General features: G+C 40.1%; 1 protein-coding gene across 7 annotated transcripts in view; it reads left to right on the forward strand.

Moving 5' to 3' along the window:
- The window catches only part of LOC137237364 (uncharacterized), a 336,718-nt gene that overhangs the window by 244,159 nt on the left and 80,530 nt on the right, over positions 1-12,029 (forward strand). For all 7 annotated transcript variants that reach the window (XM_067760904.1, XM_067760905.1, XM_067760907.1 and 4 more), the window contains one exon: positions 8,941-9,622. In XM_067760904.1, coding sequence (XP_067617005.1) covers positions 9,575-9,622 — 48 coding nt within the window. In that variant the 5' untranslated portion in view covers positions 8,941-9,574. The remainder of the gene's footprint in view (positions 1-8,940; positions 9,623-12,029) is intronic.

Here is a 12,029-nt window from a genome sequence, read left to right on the forward strand (position 1 = left end):
TGGATACTGTAACAGGTTAAACTCTTACCTATCCAGAATCAACCCCGACATACAAAATGTATGCCCTGCTTGCAATGTGTCCCCACATGACACCAACCATCTCTTTAATTGTAATGTGGAACCAACGCCTCTAACACCCCTTTCCTTATGGTCCACCCCTGTTGAAACGGCAAGTTTCCTTGGACTCCCGTTAGAGGATATTGATGACAATTTGTGATCGGTCGCGGCTATTAGGTGGGGCGAGCATTGCTACAACAACAACAACAGCAGCGGTCACAAAATCTCTACGTTGTTTAGGGGTGGAAGAGCCTCTTGTGAAATTCGTCGAGCTCCTTCTAAACAAGAGAATCATTATCTCTGAGCTGGGTAACTCATCGTTAAAAAGGTATACCAACAGAGGAACCCCCCAGGCGGGCGTTCTTTCTCCTCTACTATGGAACCTGACGGTGAACGCTCTGTTATCTATACTACAGCCCACCGGATGCCAAGTCATTGCATATGCCGACGACATAGCCTTGACAGTTACCGGCAAACACCTTCCGGTGCTTGGCGAACTCTTGCAAAATGCTCTTAATCTAACAAACACATGGTCTATGGAATGCGGACTCAGCATCAGCAGTGAAACAACGGAGATAGTGCTTTTTACCCGCAAACGCAGTATACCGGAATTTACCCTCCCGTCCCTAAACGGGAAGGAAATCAAACTCTCTACCGAGGTTAAATATCTCGGAGTTATTCTAGACAGGAAGCTTGACTGGAAGCGAAATGTGGAGGAACGATCCAGGAAAGCCACAATGGCTCTCTACGCTTGTAAGTCGGCAATCGGAAAAAGGTGGGGTCTCCAGCCACGCATAGTCCATTGGATCTATACGGCAGTGGTGAGACCCATACTCTTCTACGCCGTCACCGTATGGTGGACGGCACTCGATATCGAATCTAACAAGAGTAAAGTAACGAAAGTGCAGAGGATGGCGGCAATGCTCACCAGCGGTGCCCTTCCCTCCACTCCCACCAAAGCTCTTGAAACCATATTATTCCTTCTCTCAACTGATCTATATGGTAGATACTGTGCCTCCTGCAACGCGGCGAGGCTCAACGTAATCGAACCATGGAGGGATTGCAGGTTTGGTCACACCCGGATCCTGAGGCAAGTCCCCGAAACCTTCTTGAAATTGGACCATACAACATCGCCCCCTTGCTGGGACAACAAATTTTCCACAAGAATCCCAGAAAGGAACGAGTGGGCAAACGGCGTGGAGCCGGGATCACACGAAATCTCCGTTTTTACAGATGGCTCTAAACTAAACAACAGAGTCGGCAGCGGGATATTTTCGGAGAAGCTCAATCTAAGCGAGAGCTTTCGCCTACCTGATCACTGCAGTGTTTTTCAGGCTGAACTCATAGCTATCTGGGAAGCAGCCCGCTATCTTACTAACCTGCAGGTAACCAATTCTATTTTAATTTTCTCTGACAGCCAAGCTGCCATAAAATCCCTGCAATGCAGTAACACCTCGTCACTAGTGGCATTGAAGTGCAGAGAAACCCTCAACAAACCAAGTGAAAATTGCAACCTAAGCATAATATGGGTTCCTGGCCACTGTGACATCTCAAGAAACTGCGCTGCGGATGAGCTAGCTAGGGAAGGCACCAACTTTCAAACAACAACCTCCGCTGGTTGGGTCAGCCCTCCTCTAAACACTTGCAAATACCACCTGGGATCTCTTTTCACGGATCAGGCAAACGCCAGATGGGCGAGGGAACCTACATGTAGTATATCCAAGCAAATCTGGCCTAAGCTGGATGAAAAGAGATCGCGATCGGTGATATTGTTAAACCGTATCTCTATAAGCCCACTAGTGGGCCTTCTTACAGGTCACTGTCTCATGGGCACTCACGGTGCCTATATGGGCCTGCAGACAAATGACTTCCGCCGCAGCTGTAGGGACGAGGAGGAGATAGAAAGCGTTGAGCACTATCTGTGCCACTTTCCCGCACTGTCAAAAACCAGGTACCAATGCCTCCACAGACACTCTTTTGGGTGCCTTGCGGAGTTTGAATCTATAAACCCAAACGATATCTTGCGTTTCATTAGGCAAACGCGCTGGTTTAGCCTCACTGGGATCTAAACTCTCCTCTTCTTCGAAAGTAGGGTAATAGGAAATAGGGGCCCCCCGCGTGGTAGCACAACGGGCCACAACGGCCTACGTGAGTCTCCGCTCGGACAGCGGAGGCAGCCACTCTAACCTAACCTAACCTAGCCTAATAATAAATATAGTGGGTAATATACTGCCTATGCAAGACGACCGCGATGATGCCGGTTGCCGCTATGACCTAAAATCAAAAAATTTTTGGGACGTTTTTTTGTTTCGTAATTAGCATAAAAGGCAATATAAAAAATGTAATGTTATATTTTTGTAACTTTTTCTTTTTTGTTCAGTATAAGACGTACTTTATCTAAAATGAGGATTAATTCTGCAAATGCAACAACATTTTCGAGCAAATTTGCCATTAATTGTTACAAATAAATTAGTTAGTTTTAACAAAAGTTAACTCATTATTTGTGATTTCATGTTTTTTTGAAAACAACTAAAATAAAAAACAAAGAATCTGTTAAATAAAGACTTATGTATTTACGTGTAGGTAAAATTTGCCCAAAAAATGGGCCGGTCAAAAATTAATTCTATTTAAAATTTTTGGTATGCTATAAATTATTTTGGAACAATTTTTTAGGATTTTGGTAGAGGCTATTATAGGTAAGCGGCAACAATGGGAAACCATATTTGTATGCAGGTGAAACATTTGTGCCTTCGAATTTAGCGGGGATACATAAAATTTGAAATTCACATTAAACACTTAGCTAATTGTTCCCAAAGACGGCGCGCTTGTGCATAAAGGTTTAGGTCTTTGAAATTCGCATTAGAAAACTTAGATAATTGTTCCCAAAGATGGCGCGCTTGTGCACGATAATGAATTACGATATTTGTATGAATTGTTCGAATTTACAAAAAACTTTTTCTATTAATTATAAACAAATAGAGTAATATTTGTTAACAAAAATAGGCCTATGCACTGCGGGTGATCAATACGAATCGATTCTTATAACTTTTATATGATTTTACGTATGCTAAGTATGCGAAACAGCCTGTCAATTGATTGTATGGAAATTTTGTTAGCGTATTAATATATAGATTAATGATTTTTGTGGGTGTCGGCTCAACTGAAGTGTTGAAGAATTGAAAACGAGCTTTGTTGTGTCTTTGCTGTAGGTATTGAATAAGTGATGTGTGCGCATGCGCACCTGTTTTAAATATGTCGATTAATACATCAATTTTGTATATGTATATACATATGTATGTATGTTTGTACTATACACAATAAAAGGTCGATCGCTCAGCAATTAGAAGGCGTCACTTAAGATTTAAGTATAATTAAGAAATATTTGTAATAGATATTGCCAACATAATTAAGGTTTTATAACTCAACAATCTCATTACTAATTGATTGACCCCCCACTCCGGATTAATTATGCTTCGTATTGATAATCACAACGTATCAAATCAAATAATGAACAACAAAAAAAATATCCTACATCTTTTACTAATTTTTTTAGATACGATTTGTTAGATTTTGTTCTTAAATAACAAATTTGTTTATAAATACCGAGCATAAAATTGGCGGCCACCATGGTGTGATGGTAGCGTGCTCCGCCTCCCACACCGTATGCCCTGGGTTCGCACCCCGGGCAGAGCAACACCAAAACCTTAGAAATAAGGTTTTTCAATTAGAAGACATTTTTTTCTAAGCGGGGTCGCCCCTCGGCAGTGTTTGGCAAGCGCTCCGAGTGTATTTCTGCCATGAAATCCCCTCAGTGAAAACTCATCTGCCTTGCAGATGCCGTTCGGAGTCGGCATAAAACATGTAGGTCCCGTCCGGTCAATTGGTAAAGAAAATCAAGAGGACCACGACGCAAATTGGAAGAGAAGCTCGGCCTTAGATCTCTACGGAGGTTATCGCGCCTTACATGTATTTTTATTTAAAATTGGTATTTTTCTTTCATGAAATGCGCACACGTAGATAGTTCAGGATAACTTGGGAGTGTCTAGTTTAATTATTTAATTTAGAACCACAGCCTCATATTTTTTTTTGGCAGTGAAAGGTTAATGACTTGATTTAACACATAAAAATGTTTCAACAGGGCATTGGTAAACTTGAATTCCTAATAACTCTGAGTGTTTGTCTTACGCTAAGGTTTGAAAACTCCCAGTAATTGTGGGCATTCAACTGAATTTTTTTTTTTAGATATTTGAAGCTACGAGTTTTGAAATTTTAGACACAAAGCCCCCCCATGGAAGTAATGATAGAGCCAGGAAACCTTATTTTACAAAGTACATCTGGGCAGTACCATTATTTAGTTTACTGTCACTATGCACGACATATACGACAATTAGCACATTGAGAACTTCTAAAATAATACAACAGCCAAGTTTTCCTATCTATATGCCAAAAACAAAATGTATATCTCTAGAAAAATTCTCTTACTTAGTTCTTGGCATGCGTACACCAAAGGCAAGTCGGTAGACATCGCATTGCATAGGGTGGTAATGAGCATAGATAAATCCCTGGAATATAAGGAATATACTCTAGGAGTCTTTTTGGACATAGCCGGGGCTTTCAATAATGTTTCTAAAAGGGCGATTATGGATGGTCTTAATTACATTAAAGTACGCAGGAAGATTACATCACAATGGGGATTGTACGAGGCCACGAAATCAGTGGATAGGGGCACGCCGCGGGGAGGGGTGCTATCACCTCTGCTGTGGACGCTGGTCATCAACCAACTGCTCAGGCGATTCGATGAGGGACCCGTAAAACTTACGGCCTACGCAGATGGCGTTGCAATTGCCATAATTGGAAAGTGCCTTCCAACGATAGTTCTTTGATGGCTCGGGTGCTTCTGGATATTCATACCTGGGCATCTAATATCGGGTTGAAAGTCAATGCGGAGAAGACGGATATGGTCTTGTTTACAAAGAGGTACAAGGTCCCAAATTAGACCAGGCCTAAGTTAAGAGGGATGACCTTACAGGAGAAACTTTGCACAAAATATCTAGGAATCATCCTAGACAGTAAGCTGTCTTGGAAGCTCAACGTGGAGGAGAGGGCGAAGAACGCCTCAACGGCACTTTATGCATGTAAAAGAATGCTGGGGTGTACGTGGGGCTTATCGCCCTCTCTTTCTCATTGGGTTTTTACAGCGATTGTAAGCCCTATTCTATACTATGGAGTTCTTGTTTGGTGGAAAGCCACACAAAAAACAACATACCTCAAAAAATTAGAGGGGGTATGCAGACTATCGATGCTTAGCATTACGGGAGCCCTGAAAACAACCCCGATGGTTGCATTGTATGCAATTCTGCCCATTTCACCCGTAGACCTGGTAACAAAGAACATAGCATTAACAACCGCAACCAGGCGCGGTGCCTCGGGGCAGCTTGAGCGCCGACCATCCGGCCATTGTATTATAGTGTCATCAATCACAAAACGAACATACTACCTGATTCCCTGTCTGCCCTTCGAAAAGAGACTTTAAGGTCACAATAGAGGTGAACGGTTGGCGCAATGGTGCGTAAATGGCGGACGAGGCGATACATGTGTACACAGTTGGTGCCAAAGTAGTGGAAGGAGTAGGGTCTGCGGTATACTGTGCTGATCCGGAAATAAGCAGATCCTACAGGCTGCCGGATTACTGCAGCGTTTTCCAAGCGGAAATATTAGCCGTAACAAAATCAGTAGAAACCCTGGAAGAGAATATCTTAAGTTGCAACCGTGTTAACTTTGATATTGACAGTCAAGCAACAATTAAGGCAATAATTTCGCATAGCACAGCATCTAAATGCGTGTTAAGAGTGTAAGCAGTCTCTGGAGAGAATCGGGACAGGGAGAAACATACATCTATATTGGATTCCAGGGCATATGAGAATAGATGGGAATGAAAAAGCGGATGAGCTAGCTAAAAGGCGCATCCCTTGAAGCTTTCTCCGTAGACGTCCCAATTAGACTGGGCGAGATTAAGCGAAGGCGAGAGGTGCACATGATCGACCAAGCGGAAAGGCGTGGGTTCAGGCGCGGGGCTGTAAAGTATCAAAAGTTATGTATAGGTCCTACAACCTTAGACTAACAAAGTTGTTTCTATCATTAAAAAGAGAGGACTGTAGACTCATGACGGGTATTCTGACTGGATACTGCCTCCTGCGTCACATGCCTTTAAATTAGGCTTGGTTAGTGATAGCAGATGTAGGAAGTGCGGGTTGAAGGAGGAAACGATCGAGCACGTTTTGTGCTCGTGCCCTGCATTTGCCAGGCTAAGACTCCAGCTATGAGGAGTGATACAGCTGTCAGATCTAGAATCAGCAAGTGGCTTAAGTCCCAGGAAGCTTCTAGTATTTGCCAAAAGGACGGAGGTATTTTATAACACAGGTCCTGGTTTTTGATAGGGTTTTTAAGTTTGGTCATTAAAAACAAACTTCTGGTAACACTACAATCAGTCTATGTGAGGTCCTCATGGACCGGCCAGTTCAACCTAACCTGGCCTAGTTCTTGGCATATCCCTAGATCCTATAAAATGTAAGATATCTTTGCCTGTACGTACGAATAAAATTAAACTGAACATTATCACATATCACAATATAGCCCTGATATGATTACTAAAACAATCTAGAAACATTCCCGAATTCAAAAAGCGAAGTTGATAATACATGATCACGAGTTCATCTAAACAAATGCAAAAATGATTCAAAGATAATCCTGATAGCATACCAAAAACAATCCCGCAATAATTCTGAAATGATCCCGAGAAAAATCCGGAAACGGTTTGAAATAGTCCCTAAGTAGTACCGATAAAAAATCCCAACTAGCTTAAAAATGGTCAAGCAATGATACCGAAAGGGGGTTGGAAGGGAGGGGAGAGGTGTAGCACTGTCCGCTTTTGCAAACATTTTAGACAATAGATTTAATAGAATTGGTCAAGGTCAACATAAGTACTTATAGTTTTATCGTTTAAAAATAACTGAAACTCGATAATTTTTAGATATGTATAAATAAAAAAAAGTGTATAAAAGTGTATAAATTCTCTGGCAAAACCATAGGTTGTTTATAAAATATGAAGACCTTCCAATAACTAATTGATAGCACGCGGAAAAAATGAGGAACCTTCTGATAGCAAATCGATCACTTTTTGATAAGTAACCGGCAAATTCTTGATAACAAATCGATGACTCGTCTATATTCCTTTCATTTACTTTCCTTTATTTTCCTTTTCTTTTCCCTTTCTTTTCTTTCCCCTCCTTTCCTTTTTTCCCGTTTCCTTTCCTTTACTTTACTTTCCTTTCCTTTCCTTTCCTTTCCTTTCCTTCCTTTCCTTTTCTTTACTTATTTGCCTTTCCTTTCCCTTCCTTTACTTTTTTTCCCGTTTCCATTCCTTTCCTTACTCTCCTTTTTCCCGTTTCCTTTCCTTTTCTTTACCTTCCTTTGCTTTTTTCCAGTTTCCTTTCCTTTCCATTCCTCTCCTTTCCATTCTTTTCCTTTCCTTTCCTTACCTTTCCTTTTCTTTCCTTTCCCTTCCTCTCCTTTTTCCCGTTTCCTTTCCTTTCTTTTCCTTTCCTCTCCTTTCCTTTCCATTCCTTTCCTTTCCTTTGCTCCGTATTCAATTTCAGATTTTGGTCCGAGTTCGGTTTCGATATAGATTTGTTTCCGTATTTGGTACGGGACTAAGTTCCGTTTTCGTTTCGGGGTACAGTTTCGGGTTCGGTTTCGTATTCGGTTCCAGGTTCGGTTTCGGTTTTGGTTCCGGTTTTTACACCGGATTCGATAACGGATCCGGTGCTGATTTTAGTTTCGGTAACCGATTTTTTCAGATTCGGCACCGGATTCGGTTACAGGTTCGGTACAGCAGGAACACATGCGTTATAACGAATGTACGATACTTGATAACACAACCGCAATATATCAAACTTCCGAATCAATATTATCAATAGTATAGATTTCCGGTTTCTCAGAGCACTCGGTTATAAATGTCCGTGTAGGGAAGTAAGAAACTAGTGATACAAATGTCTGTTTAGAACTAGACCTTATAACCTAATAAGTACTAGTTCGATAGTAAGTAGACTTTTAAAAATCGACAAACAGAACTAGATCTTTACTGTGAATATTTACCATGGTATGTAACCATCAAAATAGTACCAATAAATGGAGTATATCGATTTTTAGGTAGTTTTGAACTATCAAAAAAATGCCAATACAAGGACCAGGTTCTAAATTGGAAATTTGTATCTAGCTCGGAACTACAGAAAAGGTAATGCAGTGATGACAATTTCAGCCGCCTAGGACATAATCATGTTAAATTCGCCAGTTAAAAGCATGTCAAAGGTATAGAAAGCGAACTAGTAGTGGCTCCAAATGCACTAAAAGCACACCAGTTTTAAACTAGAGATTTTCCCTATAGGGGTATACCACGTGGCTTCATGATTTCCTGAGCGTATTTATACTATAAGTTCATACGTTCTATAATGCTCTCGACGCATTGACAAAAATATAACTTGGCGATTGGTATAAGGAATAGTAGGAATGCGGTATTCGCACTAGAGGCTACTACTATCAAGTATGTTAATTTCCCCATTATGATGCAAAGAAGAAACACGTCCTCCGTATTATAGAAAGGAAGGAAGATGGGAAAAAATAGAAAAAAAGAGATTCACAGCTGCATCTGCCCAGAAGCTCAAATTGACACACAAAGAGTTATTCAAAATATTAATGTTATGTGCTTTCTGTTTTCGGATTGTATGTAAATATATTTTATACCTCATTTTCATTCACAAATGTGGTCTGAAATTCATACAATATCACTAACCTGTTCCAATATCTTTTGTTCTTCTACTCTTACAGCTAAGTCATGAATAATAACAGTAACAATAACAACATGTAATATCTACAACAATATCACTCATGATTTCAATTGCGCTCACTTCCCTTTAACACACCCAAAGTGGTCAACTAAATTTTACACGCAATTTACTAAAAAAAAAACCTACCGCGACCGCCTTGTGTACCGCCTCCGCTCAACAACAATAACATCACATGCAAATGTTCTGCATAATGCATTCGTTCAACAGAAGTAACAGTAGTTCATGTAAATTTTGTATCTCCGTGACGGTATCAACATTATGATTCACCGTATGACGTGCAAGTGAATCATAAAAGGTGAAGTGGATTTTTAGTGGAATTTTGTGGCTTTCTTGGTTTTCACTTAGACTCATTGTGAATTTTGCACAAAAGGCACAGAAGGGGCAGCGGTAGAAAGCAGCTGCTAAGTTTGACGAAGGTGGAGCGAAGTCAAGAGAGGGCGGAGTTGAAGCGAAACGCTTATACTACAGGCCTTAAAAGCATACTGGCGTCAGTCTGAAGTGGGTAAGAGGGAGTTAAATTCAATAAAAGTAAAAAAGAAAAGAGCAGCAATCAAGCATTGAGGTGAATAGGCAGCAATAATCGCCAAAAATAAATATCTTATCGTGGGAACGTTATGGCATCACATTTGAGCTGGTTTGCGAATTTTCTCTTCCTGCTACTGGTGAGTTAGACTCAAGCATTAACACTTTGCTAAATACACACATAAGTTAATACTTTTGTATTGATATGTCCATAGGCATTGTACATATAAATATCTTAATTTCCTCGATCTACATACATATGTATATACACAGCTCGACAAAGTTTAGCACACTACACATTTTTTACGACAACTTTTAATAACAAATTTTTGTTTAGCTTTTGTATTCTACAATTAAAGACGGTGAGTGAAGGTATTCATGTAAATAGTAGTAACATACAGCTATTGCCTACGTATAGGGTCCGCGTAAAATCGTGGCGCCCGAACGACACGACAAAACTATAGCACAATTAGGTAAAAAAAAAACCTGGTTAGTATTTTTATACTCAGTTGAGCAGAGCTCACAGAGTATATTAACTTTGATTGGATAACGGTTGGTTGTACAGGTATAAAGGAATCGATATAGATATAGACTTCCATATATCAAAATCATCAGTATCGAAAAAAAATTTGATTGAGCCATGTCCGTCCGTCCGTCCATCCGTCCGTCCGTCCGTCCGTCTGTCCGTTAACACGATAACTTGAGTAAATTTTGAGGTATCTTGATCAAATTTGGTATGTAGATTCCTGGGCACTCATCTCAGATCGCTATTTAAAATGAACGATATCGGACTATAACCACGCCCACTTTTTCGATATCGAAAATTTCGAAAAACCGAAAAAATGCGATAATTCATTGCCAAAGGCGGTTAAAGTGATGAAACTTGGTAGATGGGTTGACGTTATGACGCAGAATAGAAAATTAGTAAGATTTTGGACAATGGGCATGGCACCGCCCACTTACAAGAAGGTAATTTAAAAGTTTTGCAAGGTGTAATTTGGCAGTCGTTGAAGATATCATGATGAAATTTGGCAGGAACGTTACTACTATTACTATATATGTGCTAAATAAAAATTAGCAAAATTGGATGAAGAACACGCCCACTTTTTAAAAAAATTTTTTTTTTAATTCAAATTTTAACAAAAAATTTAATATCTTTACTGTATATAAGTAAATTAAGTCAAAATTCAATTCCAGTAATGATATGATGCAACAAAGTACAAAAATAAAAGAAAATTTCAAAATGGGCGTGGCTCCGCCCATTTTCATTTAGTTTGTCCAGAATACTTTTAATGCCATAAGTCGAACAAAAATTTACCAATCCTTCTCAAATTTGGTAGGGGCATAGATTCTATGACGGTAACTGTTCTCTGTGAAAATGGGCAAAATAAGTGGAAGCCACGCCCAGTTTTTATACACAGTCCACCGTCTGTTCTTCCGCTCGGCCGTTAACACAATAACTTGAGCAAAAACCGATATATCTTTACTAAACTTAGCTCGCGTACTTATCTGAACTCACTTTATCTTGGTATAAAAAATGGCCGAAATCCGACCATAACCACGCCCACTTTATCGATATCGAAAATTACGAAAAATGAAAAAAATGCCATAATTCTATACCAAATACGAAAAAAGGGATGAAACATGGTAACTGGATTGGTTTATTGACGCAAAATATAACTTTGGAAAAAACTTTGTAAAATGGGTGTGACACCTACCATATTAAATAGAAGAAAATGAAAAAGTTTTACAAGACGAAATCAACAGCCCTTGGAATCTTGGCAGGAATACTGTTAGTGGTATTGCATATATAAATAAATTAGCAGTACCCGACAAATGATTTGCTGGATCACCTGGTCCACATTTTGGTCGATATCGCGAGAACGCCTTCACATATACATCTAAGGGCCACTCGCTTTTAAAACCCTCATTAATACCTTTAATTTGATATCCATATCGTACAAACACAGTCTAGAGTCACCCCTGGCCCACTCTAATGGCGATATCTCGAAAAGGCGTCCACCTATAGACCTAATGCCCACTCGCTCTTAAAATGCTCAGTACCACTTTTCGTTTGATACCCATATCGTACAAACATTCTAGAGTCACCCCTGGCCCACCCTAATGGCGATATCTCGAAAAGGCGTCCACCTATAGACCTAATGCCCACTCCCTCTTAAAATGCTCAGTAACACCTTTCATTTGATTCCCATATTGTACAAACACATTCTAGAGACACCCCTGGTCCACCTTTATGGCGATATCTCGAAACGGCGTCCACCTATGGAACTAAGGATCACTACTTTTCAAAATACTCATTAACAGCTTTTGTTTGATACCCATATCGTACAAACATATTCTAGAGTCACCCCTGGTCCACCTTTATGGCGATTTCTCAAAAAGGCGTTCACCTATAGAACTAAAGCCCATTCCCTTTTAAAATACTCATTACCACCTTTCATTTGATACCCATATCGTACAAACACATTCTAGAGTCACCCCTGTCCACCTTAATGGCGATATCTCGAAAAGGCGTCCACCGATAGA

The sequence above is a fragment of the Eurosta solidaginis genome, chromosome 1, assembly GCF_040869045.1.
Source record: "Eurosta solidaginis isolate ZX-2024a chromosome 1, ASM4086904v1, whole genome shotgun sequence".
NCBI classification, from domain to species: Eukaryota; Metazoa; Arthropoda; class Insecta; order Diptera; family Tephritidae; genus Eurosta; species Eurosta solidaginis.